This window comes from Metarhizium brunneum, chromosome 5 (assembly GCF_013426205.1).
Source record: "Metarhizium brunneum chromosome 5, complete sequence".
Lineage (NCBI taxonomy): Eukaryota > Fungi > Ascomycota > Sordariomycetes > Hypocreales > Clavicipitaceae > Metarhizium > Metarhizium brunneum.
In genome coordinates, this window is record NC_089426.1 from 3405819 (window position 1) to 3427910 (window position 22092).

General features: G+C 51.4%; 7 protein-coding genes across 7 annotated transcripts; 2 read left to right on the forward strand and 5 right to left on the reverse strand.

Annotated features, from left to right (window-relative positions):
• Window positions 1-148: 148 nt before the first annotated feature.
• G6M90_00g090980 (uncharacterized protein) lies at window positions 149-664 on the forward strand (the record flags this gene model as incomplete). The annotated part of the gene is made up of 1 exon (XM_014686266.1): window positions 149-664. The coding sequence occupies one exon, from the start codon at window positions 149-151 to the stop codon at window positions 662-664; it is 516 nt and encodes a 171-aa protein (XP_014541752.1).
• Window positions 665-2130: 1466 nt separating this feature from the next.
• Window positions 2131-3704, reverse strand: PANK (Pantothenate kinase; the record flags this gene model as incomplete). Its single annotated transcript, XM_014686267.1, has 3 exons — window positions 2131-2933; window positions 3001-3283; window positions 3390-3704. 3 exons carry the CDS (start codon window positions 3702-3704, stop codon window positions 2131-2133), a joined length of 1401 nt encoding a protein of 466 aa, XP_014541753.1.
• Window positions 3705-4214: 510 nt separating this feature from the next.
• On the reverse strand, window positions 4215-5685 carry G6M90_00g091000 (uncharacterized protein; the record flags this gene model as incomplete). Its single annotated transcript, XM_014686268.1, has 3 exons — window positions 4215-4930; window positions 4992-5427; window positions 5500-5685. The coding sequence occupies 3 exons, from the start codon at window positions 5683-5685 to the stop codon at window positions 4215-4217; spliced, it is 1338 nt and encodes a 445-aa protein (XP_014541754.1).
• Window positions 5686-9535: 3850 nt separating this feature from the next.
• Window positions 9536-11563, reverse strand: G6M90_00g091010 (uncharacterized protein; the record flags this gene model as incomplete). Its single annotated transcript, XM_014686269.1, has 6 exons — window positions 9536-9737; window positions 9811-10103; window positions 10178-10436; window positions 10493-11066; window positions 11149-11407; window positions 11474-11563. 6 exons carry the CDS (start codon window positions 11561-11563, stop codon window positions 9536-9538), a joined length of 1677 nt encoding a protein of 558 aa, XP_014541755.1.
• A 1466-nt stretch (window positions 11564-13029) lies between these two features.
• G6M90_00g091020 (uncharacterized protein) lies at window positions 13030-14835 on the reverse strand (the record flags this gene model as incomplete). The annotated part of the gene is made up of 1 exon (XM_014686270.1): window positions 13030-14835. The coding sequence occupies one exon, from the start codon at window positions 14833-14835 to the stop codon at window positions 13030-13032; it is 1806 nt and encodes a 601-aa protein (XP_014541756.1).
• Window positions 14836-16386: 1551 nt separating this feature from the next.
• FUMR (Fumarate hydratase) lies at window positions 16387-18178 on the forward strand (the record flags this gene model as incomplete). The annotated part of the gene is made up of 3 exons (XM_014686271.1): window positions 16387-16783; window positions 16894-17917; window positions 17989-18178. 3 exons carry the CDS (start codon window positions 16387-16389, stop codon window positions 18176-18178), a joined length of 1611 nt encoding a protein of 536 aa, XP_014541757.1.
• A 1078-nt stretch (window positions 18179-19256) lies between these two features.
• Window positions 19257-21404, reverse strand: prr-5_1 (pH-response regulator protein palI/prr-5; the record flags this gene model as incomplete). The annotated part of the gene is made up of 3 exons (XM_014686272.1): window positions 19257-19758; window positions 19829-21137; window positions 21218-21404. The coding sequence occupies 3 exons, from the start codon at window positions 21402-21404 to the stop codon at window positions 19257-19259; spliced, it is 1998 nt and encodes a 665-aa protein (XP_014541758.1).
• Between the last annotated feature and the right edge of the window lie 688 nt (window positions 21405-22092).

Consider the following 22092-nt stretch of genomic DNA (forward strand, 5'->3'; position numbering starts at 1 on the left):
CATTGATGTGCGGCACAACAAAACACCACTGCGAAGAAGCGTAACGTGACCGCCGCACCACAAGGACCCCTTCATTGGATCGTCCTCCCTCATTCAGCTCACCCCATCGGCCCCCAGATTGCGCCCAATGGCCTATGCTTCCACCGCCATGTCCCAACTACCGGGTTCATCGGACGCATCATCATCAAGGCAACACGCGCCGGCGCCGCTATCGCCGTCGGAGCGAAAACTGAAGCAGCTGGGACTTCTTTTCGCCGGCGCCGGCTTCATGGCCGCCTCGGTTGCCGTGACGCGCAGGGCTGTGCTGCGGCGCCAACTCGAGAGCTACCCCAGGTTTTACTCGTCCAACCGGGCCTCGCTGCACATTGATCCGGGGGAGAGGTCGTTCATGGCCCTGCAAGCGTTGGGACTGGCCACGCTCAATGTTACCAGTTTCGGGATCATGATGATGGGCGGGCTTGCGTATTCCTTTGATCTGTGCAACATTGGAGAATTGAGAGAGCGGACGCAGGCCGCGCTACGAAGACCGGGCAACTTCTCGCCAGAGGACGAAAAGGAGATGGAGAAGATGATGGGGTCGATTCTGGAAAAGCTGGGGATGCAGAAGCCCGAAGAGGCGCACAAAACAGAGTCAGAGGATAAAAAGACGGAATCCAAGAAGTAGACCGTGCCGCCCTTTACCTTTTCGCATCCACATTTCTTACACCTCGCAACCTTCTCATACAAGTGGAAGTGTCAAATCTCACATCGACACAGATCTGTCACTCTACAACCGCCTGATGTTCTATCTGTGAGTGTGTTGGACATTAGGCAACACGTCACCACATAAACAGCATCAACATGAACCAATTCAATGCGTCCACACATCAACCCCCTGAGATATGAAGCTTGTACTTATATGTATATTAGATATTTCATGATATAGCCCCAGCCTCCGATTTACCAACATGCTCTGCATCGAGGTATCCTAGGATACGCTTCACTCCTAAATATAGTTATTATCACACCCTGACGTTCTGCAAAGCACACACCTCATACTCGAATGCAAATGCCAATCTGGCAATCAATTGCGCCATCACAGGGACACCGACCCATGTACACTCCGTTAACAGGGCCCGTCGCTAACGCAGCATATAAGAACCCGTTTGGTACCAAGGCGACGCCGCATCCGCCGAGCATTGCAACTCACCGCATCGCTCATCCAGTTGCGCCAGAGGCTGGCAGCTCCTGCTCCCATCTCTATCGACGCAGCATTCTTCCGAACCACACTGGTTTCCTACACGCAGTTAGTCCCTCCTAACGGCCGCGGCGTAGCCACAAGGGAATCGCCGCACCAGGTCCACACACGTCCGCGGCCACGAGCCATGCAAAAGTAGCAACGAGCCCAAGCGCAACTCTCATCGCGGCGTTGGAAGAGGGTCTGAGTATCAGTCGTATTCGATAAAGGCGTGGAATGTGTTTGGGGAGTAGGAAGAAAAAGCCGACGTGCAAGGCAACAGGCTCGTGTCTACTGTCCGTACGTCACGCACTTCCCAGCACAGGGAGGAGACGCGATCCTCGGAAAACAGGAACTAAATGACGGCACTGCTGCGCAAACGCTCAGGAATTGAGAGACGTCTGTTCCCGGACATTATTGGTTGTTACGCCATTCGCGCAGCAGGCTTGTTTCATTGTCGGCAGATGTTTCAACCAAATTTGTCTTGGATGAGCGTGAGCAAGCGGGAGCATCATCAGGACGGGGGAGAAAATAATGACAAGAAATAGTAGTAGTATTAAAAAAAGCTATTTTTATATTCCAATCATGTGTTGAACCGTTTCTATATGATTTCTCTGCAAAATGAGGTTGCCGCAGTGTGCTCCAGGATTCTATGTCCATGTAGATCAAATCGTTTGCCCCTTTGTGTATGTACATATTTGCAGGCAATTGATGAGCTACCCAGACGGGACCTTGTAATTCCCCCCCATGCGATGTAATGCCCTCGCTATGGTACTGTCGTAGGAGACGCTTCCATAAATGTTAAAAAAGGCAAAAAATAACAGAGCTGCCTCCCAGTATTTCATCGCCGATAGTTGATCAAACTTGGACAGCCACATCCAAGAATAGATGATAATGAGTCGAGCCAATGCTGATTACAATGCCAACGCTTCCTTTACCTTTCCGCTCTTCCTAAGTTCGAGCATTTCTTCCATGCCCTCAAGACTGTTTCTACGTCCCCAGTTCTTCGGTTGCCGCTTCAAGAATGCGCCAACGGCGCCGAGATAGCCTTCATGCCGCAAGAAATAAGCTTGCTTCTCCCCCTTGCTCCAAAACTTCAGACCATAACTGAGAGTGTTCATTGTTTGTCGGTGGCCGCGGATGAATGAGCCGCCAAAGTAAATGTCCGACACATTGTGTATTTGCGACTGCAAATACGCAATCTGTCCAATGTTATTGGAGACGGCGTATAGTAGCGACCTCGAAATGTCGCTTTCTGTAAACCCCAACTCTATCGGACCAGCCTTTTCGTTTGGCTGACCCTTGTGCGTGGCGGCCGCGGCTTCCGCCAAGCTCTTCTTGCGAAACACTTTGCCAAAGGATGATGCAATGGTGGTGCTCTTGAGCCCAATCTTGCCATAGTCGGTGCCATAGATGTCGCCGACAAGCATGTCAACATTGGCATTGTCGCCGTGACCGGCCTGTTCCAACATTTCGTCAAAGTTTTGAGCGCCCGTCAATAATGACAGCAGTCCCCATAACGTACCCCCGCCAAGCGAGGTGCCGCCAACTCGTTGGTAGGATCGAGGGCCATCGACTTTCAGGATGGAAACCCCAGACCCAATGTTGACCAAAAGATAAGGATATATCCTTTCCCTCGGAGTCACAAAGTGCATAGGATCGGTCTCGGAGTACGTAAAGACCTCCCGGGGAATCTCCGTGATGAAGAAATCAAGACCTGTTGCAGAACCAACTTGTTAGTCTTGGCGTAGCGACGAATACAGTACCGCGCGTTAGCTCCTCACCGATAATGAGACACTCCATTTCGTCCTCTCTCAGCACGTCAACGCCGAGGGCATCTCGAATCTTGTCGTAAAATTTGTATGCGCCACCGCCAGTAGCCATGACACACAGCTCTCCGGGCTTGGAGCCATTGAGGGCCAATTGGTTGTCACGCAGGTGCTTCATGAATTCGACACAATCGTCGATTCGATCAGTCTCGAAGATCTGAAAGTTTAGCCGGCCGCCGGGTTCCATGGAATGCACCTCACGGGAGAAGTACACCAGCTTAATGAGCGACCCGCCAATCTATCCAAGGAAGGGTTTGGGTTAGCGCACAAGTCGTTCGGGTCACAACCAGGTCCCCAATTCTCGCCGCGCCGCGCAATAAGGGGGGGGATACGCAGATACTGACATCGACTGCAATATGGCTGACCACGGCGGTGTGGTTTGGCAATCGAATATCGCTCGTCTCGTGATGCGTCGGGCTTCCGCGCCCATTGCCGTGGGAGTTGGTCGTGCTGCCCACCGCTGGGGTAGACGTATCCGGATCGACGATAAAAGCGCCTTGAACATTGATCTTGACGCTGCCCGGCCTGGTAATGGTGTTGTTGATCTCCTCCGTCGAAGTCATAGTCCTAGACGCCTCTGCCTCGGTCACAGGCTGCCGCATTGTGACGGCGGCGGTACCACCACCGGCGGGGTCGCGATGCTCAACGGCGGGCGTCATATGGATGCGCAAAGACTTGCAGAGTCTGGGGCGTTGTGCTTGCTGTGGATGTCACAAGGCAAGTCAGTCGGCTTCAACAATGTGCTGTCATGCTCACGTTTGACTGGCGAAATTGTTGAGAGCTCAGAACATGTTAGAGGCGCAGCTCCTGAGCCGTTGGTCCGTCCAGGTTGTGGCAGTTCAATCACTAAGAGGATGTGGAGGGGAAGTGGGAACCTGGCCGAGTAATCAGTAACTTTACCAATGAATGCACTTATCGATAAGGAACCGACCCGGTTGGCCGAGGTCTACGGGTCGTCGGTAACTTCCCCATACGGACGGACCAACCGACTCGAAACGTAGCATTTTGTTGTTCCATACTCCGTACATGGGACAAGCAACAAGTCATCAAGGCCGGTCCCATTTCAAACCAGAAAATGCTTTGGCTTCTATGTTATTGTTATTATTATTATCTTCACATGCTTATTTTTACAACCTACTTCCCACGAGACATCCTCCACCCCTTGGCCCTCAGAACAAGTGTCCTTGAGGAACAGCGACAAAAATAGCAGCCAAAACAACGCTCAGAAGAACAGATGCAAGAAGCGCTTGAACAAAAATGGTGTCCTGGATCTGTCTCAATGCTGGTTCCTGGATCCAAACCTCGCGGTCAAAGACTTTGCGCACAACATTCCGCTTCTTGTACTTGACGACCCACGGCTCGTCTTCATAGCTGTTTTGAGTTCCAAACGAGTCAAAGCTACGCTTGTTCGGTTTCTCCCCATCATCTTGCATGAAAAGTTCCCAAGGTCGCACATGACGGTGGTGCATGCCATGCAAGACAACACACAGGCCCTTGTGTGCAGCAACCAAAGTGCTGATGCCCAAAATCCACGCGATGGCGGCCACAGCACGGTAACCGCGGTTAAGCTTGCTAAGAGTAATCGGGATGGCAATGGCAAAGCCAGCAACTATAAGAAATACTCCAAGGAAGCGGGCGTACAAGACGCGGGCGGGATTACCGTTGCAGATTGACCAACGGACAAAGTTGGGGTGTGCTTGTTGTCGCAGAGAAGAATCCACCGTCCCGAAAATGCCACGAAGGGCAGTAGGATGAGTTGTGTGCGATAGGGCTTGAACAGCAGCCTTCTGTTCCCAGGAGGCTAGATTGAGCTGTCGAGGAGCCCCATTCATGATGTATGTTGCGATGACCCGATTTATCTCCTCCCGAAACGGCTGGATGGTGACTGTCTAGTATTAGTATAGTAGATTCCACGGGCATTTGGGACGTAATCTTGGTAGACCTACAAGGCAACCTGGCTCCTGCGGATTGGAAAGCATCAGCAGCTTGCGAGTTGTACGACCCAGAAATCGCAATTGGCATGGTACGTGATGCCGCATCAATCGAACCTTTATTACTACCGCCATTGGAGGATTGAGGAGGGCTGTTGAAAGGGTTGAGGGCATTCTCAGGCATCTCTGGGACCTTCTTCTCAAAGTCTGTCCCCCGAAATATTGAAGCAGCTCCTGGGGGTGAACATGTCTTCGTAGCGTGCTCCTTTCGAATTTTGGCAACCGCTTCGTCTTCCATGGTCTGTGTCCACGCCGGCGCAAGAGAGATATCAGGGGCGTTTGCTTCGTGAAATCGCTTGACATAGTCCTTGTACCAAAGATAGAACTGAAGGTTCTCGGCAGAGTGCTCAACGTAGACCAGATAGTTCATAAAGTCGCGAATAGTCATGGGCTAGCAAGGAAAAGTGTCAGATCAAGGTTTTTTTATTCGGCAGATGAATCTTATTTCGCGGGGAAGCTTTACTGGGCAGGTTCCACCGTTCATAACGTTATCAAAACTCAGCGAGTCCGGTATACCAGCCGAGTGACCAGATCGACCTGACTTGACGGAACCATCAGTCTTCTCATCAGATAGTGACTCCCGGCTGCGTTGCAAGCTTTGCTGTTCCACATGCTGGGGACGGGTGTAAGTAAGCGAGAGGAAGCCCATCTTGAATAGCAAAGTCGGCACTGGAAACTAAAGAGCCGGCGCTCGGCATCAAGAATACATGAACTGAAGAGGGAGGAAGTGGGCGAGAGATAGGAACATCACTGGCAGCAGCAAGAGGTTGGGACTACGCGTTTTTATGTGCAGAACCAAGCGACCATTCAACGGTTGTTTGGAAGGCGAGGCCTGTCTCGTTGGTTCAGGTATGACCCGAGAAGGCAAATCGAAGTCCACGGGACTCAACCTCTGGTTCGTGGATATAAGTCCGACCAACGGGAAGGCATAGTGATGCAGGGATTGCTTAGAGGTAGCTAACAAATGCGTTAGCTCTCAAAGAGGAGGCCACTGTGCAATATTAGTCCCAACTATTGTTGCACTTGCAACCACCACGACCAACACTGAAGCTAATGGCCTCCCGGTTGGTGGTGGTGGTGGAGAGGCATGTGGAGTGATCCGCAGAAGCGGGATGTGGCACTTGCACGACAACCAAGCGGGTAGTTGGTTGGAAACAGATCTGAGATGGACAAGTACATTTCGTAAGTTGCATACTACTAGTACGTAACTAGAAGGATGTTCCTGGTTGATGCCAAGCATGAAATGTTGGTCTGGGGATGTTGGGTCTTGTACCTGGCCCAAGCCGGCCGGGAAGCCGAGAGGGCGATACGGACTGCAACATTTATATTCGGCATTCGCTTTGCTAAACACGTTGTATTGGCCGTTCGTTTCAAAATGGGAAATATTCTGCGAATTGATTAGTTAGCAAATCGCGTACTCGAGATAATCGTCATCAGAGACGAGTCAACTAGCGCATTGGCTGCCGGTATCCGGGTGGTACAAACGTTAACGACAAATACTTACGTTGAAGCAACCGACGCCTGAGCGCGTTCGATAGCGGTCGTACAAAGGGTTTACCGGCTAATTCATTGGATAAGCCATGATGCTTTGCTTTTGCTGGGCATTGCGATTCATAACTTCCGCGTCCCATGTTGAGTCCAGAACGGTGCCAAGGCGGGTTGGGAAATTGTCCGTGTACTCCTACGTACATTCTTAATAGCGCAAACAGAAGAAAGAAAACTGTCTACTCCACGGACCACTTGGGCTTAGCTAGCAAACGGGGAACATCGCAAACAGATCTTCTTGGGCTTGTCGGGGCTGATTTAGGGAGATGTATGTAGTAGTGTGTATGTTCTTTGTTTGCAAGGAATCACGCATGTGGCCAAAGCGTGGCGTCGTTGGTCCTGGCTGAGAGGCAAGAGAGAACCGACCTTGACCCTTCCTTCCTCTTGTTTTTCAGATGCACCCAGTCTCGGCGAGTGCAAGCCAAGCCAGCGCTCGGATCGTGGTAATAACTGCTTGTTCCCTCGTTCCCTCGTTCTCGCCACCCGATTCGCATGCACATCTACCGGCTTCCAGATCAAGTTATTGAATCGCGTGCGCTTTAACGCAAATAAGACGTCCATTCATGGGACGTTTCATCCAGGTCTTTGGGGCCTGGGGTCTGAATTCGGCAAAAAGCCAATTGTCCAAGCTGAAGATACTAGCTCTGACATGGCTGCTCAATATCGCTCGTCTTCTCAGCACGCGACCACGACAAAGTCTCGTGAAAACCACGCTGGCATCCGAATGGGAAAGATGGTCCTCGACAGGTTTAGGATTATCGATTTGTCAACCACGGCCGAAGCGCCCAGAGTGGATCTCAAGCAAACCAATTTTGAATTCTTGGCGCCCGCGACGTGCCCGCGACCAACTGCGGATGAGCGACAGATCTCCAGACTCGCACGCCAAACTCCAAGAGTCATGCGTGTGTTAAAGCCATAGAACTGGGAGCGTGCACGGCAATATATGCAAGCCCCGTCACTAGTTGGTACTCTCGACTATTGGAGCCGCCGCGTTCATCATACACGGCACGGCCGCGCAGTCTGCGAGGCATCTTGGTGGTTGCACCCGCCGGGCTGTTGGCTCCTGCATCGCTTACTATTTCTAGCATTTGAGAATAGCAATATTCTCATCGGAGTGTTAGCTCAAAGCTTTGGAGGCCTTCAGCTCTCCCAACACACAAGCTTCGCAGGACACACTTTAACCCCTGACTTCACCATATTCAGGTCTCTCACAGTTGCTGTTGTATAAAACTGGACCAAGGAAATGAAGTCGTGGCAACGTCGATGACACAAGCCAGAAACATCCCAATTGGAGAAACAGCATTTGGTCTGGTCGAATTCTCCCTTGGAAAAAGTAGACTCTGGTTGCCTGTAGGCTGTTGCGCAAGGGCTTGTCCATGTTTGTGCAAAACAAACAGGACTAGAAAAAATCCAAAGGGACTTGACGGGGTCGAAACCATGCGGCCCCAATGGCGCGGTTCAGATTGGCCGTTCCTTGTATTCAAGATACCCATACTCCACAGACAACCTTTCGTCAAGAGTCCCTGACATGGAGGCTCGGAGAACGCTCAGTTTCTTTGACTTGACTCATCAAGCCGATCAACTACCGATCAGTCACTTCGGATATGACTGGAAGGAGTTTAGAATGCACCTACAATCTTAACACATGTTTCTCTTCCGATGTCAATCAATCGTCACTGGACGGGCTGTTTCAGTCCATCGACATTACACCTCACTGGCAAAGCTCGGCATAAACCAGCCGTGACTGCATGACTATAATTGACTACTGAACTGCACGATACAGTTTGGATCTCCGTTGTTGTTTCTGCTTCACTACTTGGGTGTTGCCCGCAACGCGTAAGTTAGATGGAAACAGGCCATCTGGCCGTGAAACTATGCAACAGCGGGATTTCACACCCCGGGAAAGGTTGATCGACTACTGGTATTTCGATTTCATATGTTTAGCATGAAAAACCGACCATTTAACTTTGCTAGAGATGGAATTTTGATTCAGTAGCTTTTCCCGGATTCTGCTCTTGCCAACTTCACGGCTACGTTGGGGAGCAATGCAATGCTCAACAATTGGGCCATCAAGGACAGAAATTTGAGAGCCATATATCTCCTATTCGAAACATTGCAGCAGAAAGAACAGGAGTCAAGTCATGTTTTCTTCTGTGTGAGCACGTTTCCAGAAATTCAATACCTGAATCTTCAACATGGCTTGATGGCTGTTTACATTACGCGCCAGACTTCCCTGGCGTCAAGACGAAGTCCTGGCCTGAAAAGACGTTCATTAGTGTCCTGTTATTGTGGGTTTTCAAATAACATCTTGCTTGTCGAATGGAACTTCTCTGTATTCGCAATAGGCTGACATCATCGATATTTTTGCGGCTTGACTTCAACACAAAACTACGGGCATGTGTATCGTGGATTTCTTCTTCGAGTTTCATATTGTCACCTCTGTTTCACTACCTGCATGTGCACGCGTGACCAAATACCCGACCGACAGGCTATCAGCAACAGCGAACAATGGGCTCGGCACCAGCCAAACGATAGTTTCAAGACGTTTACTCATACACAGACCAAGTACATTCACAAAACATGAAAGTTCCCACTCTTGACCTTGGTCACGGCATGCCGGGGGCTACACCGAGTTCATCTCAGAATGGGAGGTTGAGTTTCGCTCCAGTGGCCCTCCCCCCATCAGAGTTAACGATACCATCGAGAAAGTCCGCGCAGAAAAGACGAAACGTAATCCCGACTGGGAGGCGAAAATATCAGCTTATTTCTTTCAATTTGAAAGTCCATTACGCTGTTCAAATTATACACCTCGAATAGACACTCGTTTCCAACACCACAGAAATATCGCTCTCCCCGTGCTTAGGCTTGTCTTGATCAAGCTACAATTACACTTGACCAGCAACTCTCTCACCTTCTTACGTCACCAACCCCCCTGTCCGCAGAAAATAAAGTCATCAACCACCAACCCTCCACTCGACATATCTTTCGCACCCCTCATGCCCGGAACCCATGATGCGTAGAAACTCTTCCTGGGCCCCAGCTTGATTCGGCCTCTTCCTGATACGCAGCGGCCACTTATCAATAATTGTATGGTGAGACTTCATTTCAAGCTTCAAACGCGAGGAAAACTCGTTGAATCGACAAGCGTTCATGTATCTAACACAAAAATAGCATGTCAGCCCGTTACCCACCGGCTAATACCGGCTTAAGGTGAAAGAGTCCAGCGTACCTGTCAAAGAACTTATCATTGTTGCGAACCATATCGCGGCAGGAATCGATCCTCAGCCGATCTGCGTCATAAGGTGCGATGGAGAAGCTGGGTGTGAGGTATTTCGTCACATGGCTCAGTTCTTCCCGCAGGGAGGCATACTCATCCCTCTTAGTCACTGTCTCTGGTACTGCGTTCATGAAGAGTGTGATGAGCGTAGCGTGCGGGTTGGTCTGTGGCTCCTTGAGGAGGGTGCCTAGGAGAGAAACGCATCTTTCTGGTCCAAGATATGGTGTGTCGGCGATGTTGGACGTCTGTGTTTTATTCCAATGGGTAAGTGGCTTTGTAGCTTGTCTCTGTGTACGATTGATGAATGCGTGGGGCTTACTTCGATTCGATCGAATCTCATAGCGCCGAGATGCTGTGGAAGAGCAGCAGCATCAAGATTGCAGAGGTGGAATGAAATATTTACATGTCCCAGTCTGCCGTGTACACTTCTGATCAAGTCCAGCAGGGAGTAGTATAATTTGCCGAGTACGTCATTGGCAGCAGCCCCGGATGCTCGACTCACTTCTTGAAGCGACCAGCCGTGAAGGGGCTCTGCAGAATCCATCATGGGCCAAGCACCGAGATCCGTGAACAAGGTGCTCCGAGAAGTGTCAGTCCCTTCTCGCATCGCTTTTCATGTGATGTGCGTACTTACGGATTAGGTGTATTGAACGCGTTTCTGGGGAGTCCAAATGGGAGCAGGATGCCATCGCTACGGAACCGGAACGACCCGAACCGGCTACTTGGATCCTGTCGGAAGAACGCCCGTTCTCGGTAGTCGGCTCTGCTAGGAGCCAGGGTGACTGCCCGGCGAACATCCTGCGCTTTCTGTAGGGTCAGATTGCTTGGCTTCAAGATGCTCTGTAGAGCATCCCACGATCTCTTGGTCAGCACGAGCCGGACACTTCCTCTCGTAAAGGAAAAGGCCTTTGGAAACAGATCATCCGGCTGTTTCTGCGTAGTCTCGTGACATACGCCTTCTACCAGTTTCAAGATCTGGCCCTGAAGTGTGCGACTGAGTTCGTCGGTGATGAAAGCGGAATACCAAATGTGTATAATGTGGTCAGCTGCCCTTTGGGGATCATCATCCATCAACAACAGTAGCAGCATGATGATATTCCGGGCCACTATGTTAAAATCGCGGTCGTTCACAACCACAGAGACTCGGGTGCAAAAGTCGTTAGGAAGGTCAGCAAGAGTCCTCAGGACATTTCTCAGATCTCCGGAAGCTAATACCCGAACCCAATCAGCAAGTCTCATTGAACATTGGGTCACGGTCCACGTCCAAATGGTTCGAGAGAGGCACTATACCGGCGAAAAGAAGGTCCAGATCGCCCTTGTACCCCTTGCCTTCATTGGCTTCAAGTTTCAAAACATCAAACGCCGGCATGTTTCCCCAAAGATACTTCTTGTGGTGGTTAAAGGACCGCGCTGGAGCGTCTGATATCATAAATGCAGGCTTGCGGCCCTCGGCCTCCCATTGCGGTCGCCAAGTCGACTTGAGCAATGGAGAATTGCAGTCGAGCTTATGTGATGTCCAATGCTCTCTCTGGCAAGACACACCACAGTACTTTGTGGAGTTTGTGGTCAGCCTTGTTGTTCGCCAATCCTCCCGCGTATGTCTGACGAGACTTACACAGACGAGCTGGCACTTTTTGCACCTAAGCTTTCCATCCTCGCCGCAGCCGACGTTGGCACAAACATAGCGTGCTATGTTGGTCGTCATTGTTGTTTTCGAGCCAGGTTCTGCATTCGGTAGGCCCCAACGACAACTGACTACGGCAGCAGGCTTCGCCGGACATGATGTGGTTATATTTTTGAATGAGCGCCTGATATGAAATCGGGCGGGCCGCACATAGAAGCCTCAACAACAATTGATTGGATCGCAACCATTGCAAAGTGAGAAGAGTTTCAGCTCGGCTGCCTTGTAATATATGACAAGATGGAAGAGCGGGGTTGACTGCTAATATGATAAGCAGTCAGCATATTCCCGGAGGCATTCACACCAACAGCCGTGCCGAAGAACAACAATGTGGTGGTGCTACGTCTCTGCATACAAGGATCCGGATGTATAATTATAATGCTCGTACGGAGCAGGTACATTGCCCTTGACAGCCATCCCGCCTCCCGACGGCAACTCGCATTAGTGCCGTGAGAACGAACAGACAATCAAGGCCACCACACCCTCGCGTGGCGTCCAATTTCCTCGAATCCATTTGGCGCTGAACATGATGGCCAGACCGGTCGACTTCTGCCTCCCTGCCGCTTCCCATCGTCTGGTCGTGAATCCTCCACGTCTGTCCACGCCAGTCCTCATGTACGAGATGCAATCGAGGACGGCCCCGTCATGTCCGACCAGGGCCCTTCTCGTCCGTTGGCATTCAATTGTCAAGTACGGAGTAGAATCAAATTGTAAAAAGGCACACATGCTTGAGGACCGTACGAAAACGGCCACACGAAAGTCGATGGCAACACCACGACGGGTCCTAGTACCCAAAGCTAGCATCTTATACACCTATTGGTAGCTGGTCGCGTCGCCAACGATCGACAACTGATGCGCCTCGCATCCATCAATGAAGCCCAGTTGTCTCAATTCATCTTCATGGAAAACAATGTCCGTCTCAGGACCGCCAACAAGGTCTAATTCGCGGAGAACAATTTTGGCCCATGTCTTATACGCTGCTGCTGAGGTCCGGCTTTTAAGGATATTTACACAGGCCACTGGACAGTACAACAACAATGATGACACAGATCTATTGTACAACTAGAGTCGTGTTTCACCGTCATACCATGTCCTATGCCTGTCATCAGACAGAGAGCCTTACGCCGAGAGACTCTGGGACATGCCTCGTACCCCAGGCCGGGTGGTTACACAGCCAAGGACGACATCGGTGGCAATCATCACATTATTGAACCAATACGATTAACAAATATGGGATAATTATATCTAGAAATCTCAGTAAAGGTCCCAAATTATGATTCCCTTAACTCCAAGTCACCAGACCGCCCATCTGAATGTATCGCCGCCTTTACTTCCAGTCTTTGCTCTGGTCGTATCCATCTCGCCACGTGCCGAGTCTTGCTTATCTTGTCCACAAAGGTACGATTACAATACAATCTATTTTACACACGGTACCCAGAATATCAGATTGTTGATTGTCCATTATCCGCTCAGTAGAGCCAGTCAGTGTATCATAGAATCTGTTGTTGGGCCCTCTCAACCTTGGCTTCGCGTATGCTGTGCGTCTCCAGCAGCGACCCTGCATTCTCTGACGTGAAGATTTCAGTAGTCTCCTGAGTCGTCTCCTGAGTCTCCTCTGTGATATCTTCCGTGGTCTCTCGAATGGTCACGTAAGTGGTCTTTTCAGTCGTCTGCTTAGTCGTCTCTTCAACTGAAGCTTCTCCGGCTGAAGCCTTCTCCGAAAGGCTTTTCGGCGTCTTTAGCCTTCTGTCTCCTATAACCCCGAAATCCTGATCCGCCCGAGGCAAGCTTTGGGGGAAAGGTATATTCCCTGGTATGTTCTCTAGTCCGGTTTCATTGTCTGTTTTGTCGACTCTCGAGTACCACCACTTGTTCAGCTCGGTTTTGCGAGCCGCCATTGCCTCATCGGTAAGTCTATCGGTGCCAGGCTTGTAAAGAGCTCGAACTTCTGGAGAAGGATCCCGCCAACTCTTTGTCTGAATGAGTCTTTCATTTGGGTCCCAGACCTTCATGCGCTCCATAGGACCTGTAATGTTACGAAATTGATTCTGCGTCTCGTCTTCATAGACGGGTTCCGTTGGTAGTACAGATCCCCGAGGTTCCGCATTCCCGGCACCACCGTCCCAGATTGGATAGGAAGAGGGAGCGCTGTGCAAATTCTCTGCAAATAGAGACCCGAGCGAATCGATGGAGACATCCTCAATCCCGGCTTCGAAAAGAACTCGATTTGCAATTTGTAGCGTATCCTCGTCCGCTGGGTTAGATGTCGGTAGCGCAGAGGGTCCTGCGCTTACAAATGGTCTGAATGTTGACTCAACAGCCACGGGACGATACTGTCGCTGCCCTGGTGGCCCAGCAGTCAGGGGTAACAGTGTACCACTTGCAGAGGCAGAATTTCCAACAGGATTTGGGGCATCGCCAAACGTCAAGTTGATTCTGGAATGGTTGGGAAACGGTGGTGTTGGCGTGCCAGTTCTTGCATCCCACATATCATCAACCCTGAAGGCAGCATCAAGTTCTCCCCTTCTAAAGCCAAAGATATCTGTCGGTCCTTGATGGCCCAGGTTTGAGGGACCCCCGATCTCATTTGAACTAGAGGGAGGATTGAATGCTGACAATGTTGGGGGGCTGGTTGATGTAGTACTTCCCATAGAAGATGAGCCCAGCGTAAGTGGCCTCTTTGTTCCTCGCTTAAGCGCCCTCTGAGCATACTTCTGGGTCGGATTCTGGTAAGAAGCCAGATTATACAGTGACTTGACCGGCATATTCATGAGCAAAGTTATCTTGGATTCGCTATCCTCACTATCGTCATCACTCCCATCGAGGGAACAATGCTCGCCATCTTCTGTCGCCGCCTTTTCCTGACTGCTATTTTCAGGCATCGTGGGGGCAGAGAGGGCATTTGGAAGGTTCCCTAGATGTATGCGAGGTGTTTCTATCGGCGTCTTAGCAACAAGATGGTCGGGCTCACTGAAGGGGCTGACGGCGCGATGGTTGTTCTGCTGCAAAGGCGTGTACTGCTGGAGTGCCGAGTTGGGACGGCCTCCAAGAGCCTTCATCGACATCCCGGGCAAAGATGATTTGGGGAAGAGGGCAAGTTTGGAATGGATATTACCGTCAGACCACTTGGGCAAGCGTCCGCGACGAGTAGGCGGCTGAAGTGGCTGGGACGAACTCGGCTTGTAGATTGTTCCCGCAGTAGTGTAAGTCGGCTGGGGGGATGATGACGCAACAGCAGAATCAACAATAGCCGGGGACGAAGTAGTCTCGATATCGGCAAGAGGTGCAGTGTCCATGATGTCAAGCGTAAAGGTGGCCGTTACGCGCAAACTGAAGCCTACCACTCTTCGTACCTTCGTACCTTCGTTTTGACAGTAGACTGAAGAGATCTGGCGGCAAGTCCAAGTTAGAATAACTGTTGGCTGCGGTTGCAATTAGAGCAGAAGAAAATGGCGGTAAAGTATTTCTCCAAAGTTTCTGATTTCTGATTTCTTGTGAGGAAAAAAAAAAAGACGAAAACGAAAAAGAGATTTTGGCTGGTAAATGCGAAGAGTTTTTTTTTCTTTTCTTAGCCCCGGCACCAAGTCATTCTCTTGAGATCCAAATAAAATCTGTCCTCGAAGACTAGGGAATCAGTAGTATCTAACAAAATAAAAGAAAACTTTAAAGAGCAGAGGGCTTCAAGCACCACGGCAAGGAGGAAGCTAAAAAGCAGTGGCAAAGAGTAAAGAGGGCAGAAAGACAAGCTAAGAAGAAGGCTATGGCTTCTGGGTAAAAGTATCATGGCTCATGCTTCAAGACGGGCGAGACCAGACTTCTGCTTGGCTCCTTCCTGTATGACCAAACGGCAAGGAAGGAAGGTGCAGTGCGGCGTGTGCAGGTTTCCCAGATGATGCAAACACTTGAACATTCTGCTGCTCGAGCTAGACGTGACGCGCTACTCACCGAAAACCCAAAAAGTAAACTTTGCTACACACAGCGTATAGCCAAAATTAAGAATAAAAATAAAAATGTTACTAAGGAACTCAAGCAGATGGTGATCCAGCCCATCCCACCACGTCAAGTTGCCGAGTCTTCAAGTCTTCGAGCGCAGATAAATAATCCAAAATGACGGTGTTGATGAGACGAAACGGGGGGTTGCGAGGAAGAAGTTAAAAGAAGATGCAGTCCCCAATACCAAAGAGGAAAAATAAAGTGACTGTGACCAGTGTCTATAGCATTTGCCAGCTGTCGAGATACATAAAGGCCGTGAACCTCGCCTGTCGACAGCTGACAAAAGGCCGTCGTCTTTAGTGTTAAAAAGCTCAAAGCCGTCAAAGAAAAGAAGCCATCACACAGACCGCGCGCAACTACATGGCACTTTGAAACCCAGAACTGGACAATGGAGACTGGAACAAAGCAGCATGTTTTTGCCATTTACGCGCCGCATCAAAATGTACCCTTTGTCTAGCGCCTGTCTCTCTCTCTCTACTGTAAACTTACTTGCACGTCGTCCTCGTCCACAATATACGCAATCCAAGCATACTACTGCTACAACGCCGGGCTTTCGTTATAAGCTCGGCGGAAACGCAGCAGACGCCGTGATGCGACCAAATATCAAACGAGAAACCATGTCTCATCTACGGAGTATACTCGACACTTGTCGGCTCTTCCCGAGACCCTTTTGTTACCGGGGAAAACCGGAGAAACTTTTTTACTCTTGGCTGCCCCAGACTGCCGACACGGCCAGCCGTGCTTGCATCTCTTTTTTCTTTCCTCTTCCTCATGAGCGAATAGACTTCCTAGCATTGCACGGGGTTCTTTGATTTTACCGGGAAAATACAAAAAAGGGGGCACGCCAATTGATCATGCTGCGATCGACGTCATCCAGAGCGCTGGCCTCGGGTCTTGCGAAGAGCTCCGTCCCCAGGGTCGGACGAGCTGCTAATGCTGCAGCATCCTCGGCCAGTCGTGGCGGCGCCGTTGCATGGACCCCGCAGCTACAAGTACAGCTCAACTCGAGAATCTCGTCGTGCCGAAGCATTCACAGCACCGCAAGAAACATGGCTCAAGCTACGCGAACCGAGAGCGACGCCTTTGGCGAGATCCAGGTGCCCGCCGACAGGTACTGGGGTGCCCAGACGGAACGGTCCCTCGAGAACTTCCGCATCAACCAGCCTCAGGACCGCATGCCGCCTCCCGTTGTCAAGGCCTTTGGTATCTTGAAGGGGGCTGCCGCGACTGTCAACATGCGATATGGTCTGGGTACGTGAGCTGTGTCATGTGTGCTGTCATGGCCTCGATCCCAACTTGACCGCTGGCTGCCCTCAAGCTCTGTGAGCGAATTTCACTAACACCATCCTCCCATCACCCAGACCCCAAGATTGGACAGGCCATCCAGCAAGCCGCCAAGGAGGTTGCCGATGGCAAGCTCATGGACCACTTCCCGCTCGTCGTCTGGCAGACCGGCTCCGGCACCCAGTCCAACATGAACGCCAACGAAGTCATCTCCAACCGCGCCATCGAGATCCTGGGCGGCGAGAAGGGCAGCAAGAAGCCTGTCCACCCCAACGACCACGTCAACCGCAGCGCCTCCTCCAACGACACCTTCCCAACCGTCATGCACATCGCTGCCGTCCTCGAGCTTGAGAACGACCTGATCCCTGCCCTGCGAAGCCTCCGCAAGGCTCTCCAGGCAAAGGTCGACGAGTTCCAGGCCAAGAACATCATCAAGATCGGCCGAACTCACTTGCAGGATGCCACGCCCCTGACTCTCGCCCAGGAGTTCTCCGGCTACGTCGCCCAGCTCGACTTTGGCATCAAGCGAGTTGAGGGATCCATCCCCGACCTCCGCCTGCTCGCCCAGGGTGGTACCGCCGTTGGCACCGGAATCAACACCTTCCAGGGCTTCGCCGAGGCCATTGCCGAGGAAGTCACCAAAATGACCGGCACCGAGTTCAAGACGGCCCCCAACAAGTTCGAGGCCCTAGCCGCCCACGACGCCATAGTCCAGGCCCACGGCAGCCTCAACACCGTCGCCACCTCGTTGACCAAGATTGCCCAGGACATCCGCTACCTGGGCAGCGGCCCCCGCTGCGGCCTCGGCGAGCTGGCTCTCCCCGAGAACGAGCCCGGCAGCAGCATCATGCCCGGCAAGGTCAACCCCACGCAGTGCGAGGCCCTGACCATGGTCTGCGCCCAAGTCATGGGCAACAACGTCGCCACCACCATTGGCGGCATGAACGGCCAGTTCGAGCTCAACGTCTACAAGCCCCTCGTCATCCGCAACCTGCTGCACAGCTCTCGCCTCCTGGCCGACGGCATGCGCTCCTTTGAGAAGAACCTGGTTGCTGGCCTCCAGGCCAACGAGGACAAGATTTCTCAAATCATGAAGGAATCGTGAGTTTTTGCCCTCTTGTCCCTCTACTTTACAATTGGGCATGCGATACCAGCAGACTAATGCAACTCAGGCTCATGCTCGTCACCTGCCTCAACCCCAAGATTGGGTACGACATGGCCTCCAAGGTCGCCAAGAACGCTCACAAGAAGGGCCTTACCCTCAAGCAGAGCGCCATGGAGCTCAAGGCTCTCACCGAAGACGAGTTCGATGCCCTCGTCAAGCCGGAGCTCATGATTGGACCTAGCCCCTACAAGCAGTAGGTTCGCCTGAGTGGAGAGACACGCTACGACGCGTTGATGGCATGCAACCTAAGTACGAATAAAACTTTATACAGATGTACAATAGATTCAGTTAATTAAACAAGAAAAAAAAAGTCATGGCAGTGGAGTATACAGTAAATTGGGTCTGTTGTATCGAGTGTTTTCGTCGTGTAAATGATCCTTACTACAGCCCGACTGGCATGACTGGCAAACTGTCATGCAAAGTGTAAACTTGACCTACAGACGAACGAATGCTTCTCTACGCCCGGAGCCTCAATCACGCAATACTCACCGCCCAATCACAAGCTTCACCGCAAGAGTGGTAATAGTACTAAGCAACTTTATATCTCTAAGCACGGCTCATCGTCTAACCTCGTGGTTCGCGACCCCTCGTCCAAAACCAACAAGTACATCATCACACCGACCCAAAATGATTTCAACACCAGTCTCGTGTGTCCCAGCAGCCATGCTGCCCCGCAATAATATCACCTAGTAATATGCAAAAGAGTATTTGCGCGTCATGACAGCAGCCTAGCGGCCATCCCCCGCGTTGCCCGATTTCTCATTAGTTGGAGGTCACCTTGGACCCTGTACACTGCAAAAAAACATAAAAGACAGAAATTGACCCGAATGTGTCGTAGTCTTTACCAAATAGGCAAATCGCCTCGCCCGCACATCTTCTCTACAAGACCAAAAAAAGGGGAGAAATGAAATAAATCGACGCATCTCGAGGCACAGCCAGACAATAAAAAAAAAGGAGGACGATAAAGAGTCCTCGAGATAGTCCGGAGGCAGTGTGTATCCCTTTATATATCAGAGTTGAAAATTAAGGGATCGTGATGAAGTGTAAAATCAAAAGAATGGAAATTCAACCTCGCCTTCCGAGGATTGAAAGAAAGAGTTTGATCATGCTGGATTAAGCTCAAAGTCGGGAAATCTCTGCTCTGCTATGCTCGAATTTGCAAATTCCGCAAGGAGTGGCGCACTAGTTGAATAGAATCCAATATTTAGAGTTTGAAAGGACATTATTTACAGTAGCCCGGCTTTAGTTGTGGGCTTTTTTGAAGGCTGGTTTTCCCTAAATAGCGCCTCCAGGATAAGCGCTTCCAGGAATCATCCCGGTGCCGGTCCGGTTCGGTCCTGGCCCGCGTGAACTTGGTAACTGGAAGTCGGGGTTGTTGTTCAAGAGCACATCCTGACGCTGATGCTTCACCTGGACCGGTCGACGGTTCGGGGGCGCCTGGTTGGGCATTGGCGGATGTGGTTCCCATCGAGGATTGACTCCTCGTTGAGAGATGGACGTGAAATTAGATCGTTCTGATTCGGCAGGGCTTCGTGCTCTGCCACCCGTAGCAGGAGCATCTTCGAACAGTGGCTCAGGATAGGCAGATGGGTGGTGGCTTTGCACCGGTCCAGAAGGAGGCGTAGTATCGAATCGAGGGTTGGTGTCCTCGTAGTAGTCGCTACGCGATCCTGTCGTCGTTGGAAGCATATTCTGGCCACCTGGAGAAGGAGCTCCTGGCGAGTTTCTCCCTGGATTTTGGTTCCACGCAGCACGTGGTGGAACATATTGTTGCGGCCTATCAACCATTAGTAAACGAGGAAAGCAATAATAAGATCGGCATGTATGGAATTAGGGGGCAGACATACTCGTCAGTGCTGTACTTGCTTCCGTCACTCATAATCGTTTCACGCCCTCCACCGAGCATTGGACGACCTTGCTGCAAGCCAACCATGCCGGCGACATCGACGTCGCTATCCCGAAGTAGGTTATGCTGACCGTAGGCATTTGGCGGCGGCGGACTCAGAGGAGTAGTAGTGTCGGTGTCTGGAGCTCGTGAACCGCCCGCGACTTGTCCTGGTAAGGGCGGAGGAGACTCGGCTCGGGGAAGATCATTGTTATCCGCTGCTAAGCTGGGCTGGCTTCCATTCCACCCACGGTCCAATGAGTTTTGTACTGGCTGGGTCTGTCCATATGGTGCGTATTCGTTCTCCGGCGGCCTCTGATTGTGTTGGCTTGGAGGCATATTAGCATAGCCTCCCATCGGAGGCGGCCCGCGTCCTCCTCGTGGTGGAAGGCCATAACCACCTCGCCCACGGGCCCCCCCTCTGCCAGGCAAGGGACCATAACCTCCTCGTCCTCCTCCACCACGTCCTCGACCTGCTATGCCATAGGTATCGAAACCTCCGCGGCCATAAGCACCACCACGTCCGCCGCGGTAGCCTCCACCACGTTCCCTACCATAGGCATCGGGCCCATTGATGGGATTACCATAACGATCCCGTGAGGGCGATTGCCTTGAATTGGCCAGACTAGTGGCCTCCCTCGCGTTTGCCATGTCGTTGTGAACAGTGGTTGCTGATCTCTCTACAGGACTTCGTTGTGTCAGAGGAATTTTCTCGTCGCTAACTTGGTCGTCCTTTCGCTGACTCTGACTTTCAAAGACTGCAAATGCAGGGAGGCTATCCGTTCCCAAATTTCCTCCGCCCACAGCAGAAAAAGTTGGTTGGCTGGCAAAGATGGCAGCCGCCTTGACCTGACCGTCCCTGTTGTAGTAGCTTTCACCACTCATGTCTCCATTCTCCGCAATGCGCTTCTGACGAGCTTTCCTGCTAACAGTGGTTCTTCGCATGGCGAAAGACCCAAAGGTGCAGATAGCAAGAACGATGGATGCAGCCAACACCATGTAGGTGCCCCATGCCAAGTGAGGGATGAAGAGCAGCACATCCACCACAAAACCAGCAACACACACGAGAAAGGTGATGAGGGTAAAAACGGAGACGACGAGGAGATATCTCGACGAATGCGACGCACTGTGCAGGTGTGCAGCGATGGCCAGACAGAACATGATGAGAGTTAGGAGTGCCGCTACGGGATGAATGACCAGAATGGCGGACAGAGTATGGCGAACTGAGCTTGGCAGATCGAACTTTTGAGTTTCATCGGTTAATGCTCCATCTACACGAAAGGTTCAGTCTGGTCAGTATACCGTTTGTCAGGTTGCAGTTTAGCGTTCGCATGTTCTCGATTAAGCGTACCTCGCGGATATCCTATAGCAATATTGGTGCATTCCTCACCCTGGCAGTAGCCAAAGACGCCATACTTGACATCCCCAAATGATCCGAGCGGCACAAATTTGGTGACGGGAATGGAAATCACCGAAAAGAGAAGTAGAACAAAGGCTGCAAACAGCAGCACCGACAAGGGTGTTGCTGGTCGTATCATAACGACAGCGGCCGGCCACGCCGACCGACGAGCTTTGATTGAAAGGTTAGCGTCGTGCAAGTCAAGGCACAACTGCGAGTAGTCGACAGGAAGCCGTTGGACAGTTATATCGTGTTGGTCTGCTGATGGTTCATCGGGAGACGGTATTACGCATACTCGGTAAGCAGGAGAAAGGACGACGGCCAATTTCCGCGGGAAAGAAAGAAAAGGAAAGGAAAGGCTGCCCGCCGTTCAATGGTGTTTATGATGCAGCATATGATAAAGGCCAAACTCAATCGTCCACGGTTTCTTCTGTCTCCGCAGTGACCAGCGGCGATGGCGTCAAAACAAGATGGCCCGTCGAAGGTTAGTCGATAGGTGAGCGGCCGAGTAAACGGACAACCGAAAGAACACAGCGATGCAGAATCAAGTCGGCACGATTGAGCCCAGCGACAAATGCTTTTCCGCAACAGCTCAGTCAGAGGGCAACTGTTGGCTGGATGCTGGAGCGACGTTCCCTTGGTGCAGAAGGGTTACGCACAGATGACGGAGGAGACGGTCGAGCGAGTGCGGCGGACAATTTGTCGCGGGAAGACCCCAACCAACCTGGTCGGTTTGGAGTGGCCGAGGTGGTCAACTGATCGACTTGTCAACGTCTCGCAGCAGAAGAGACATGGGAGAAGACATGGAGACACCTCAATTGATCTCT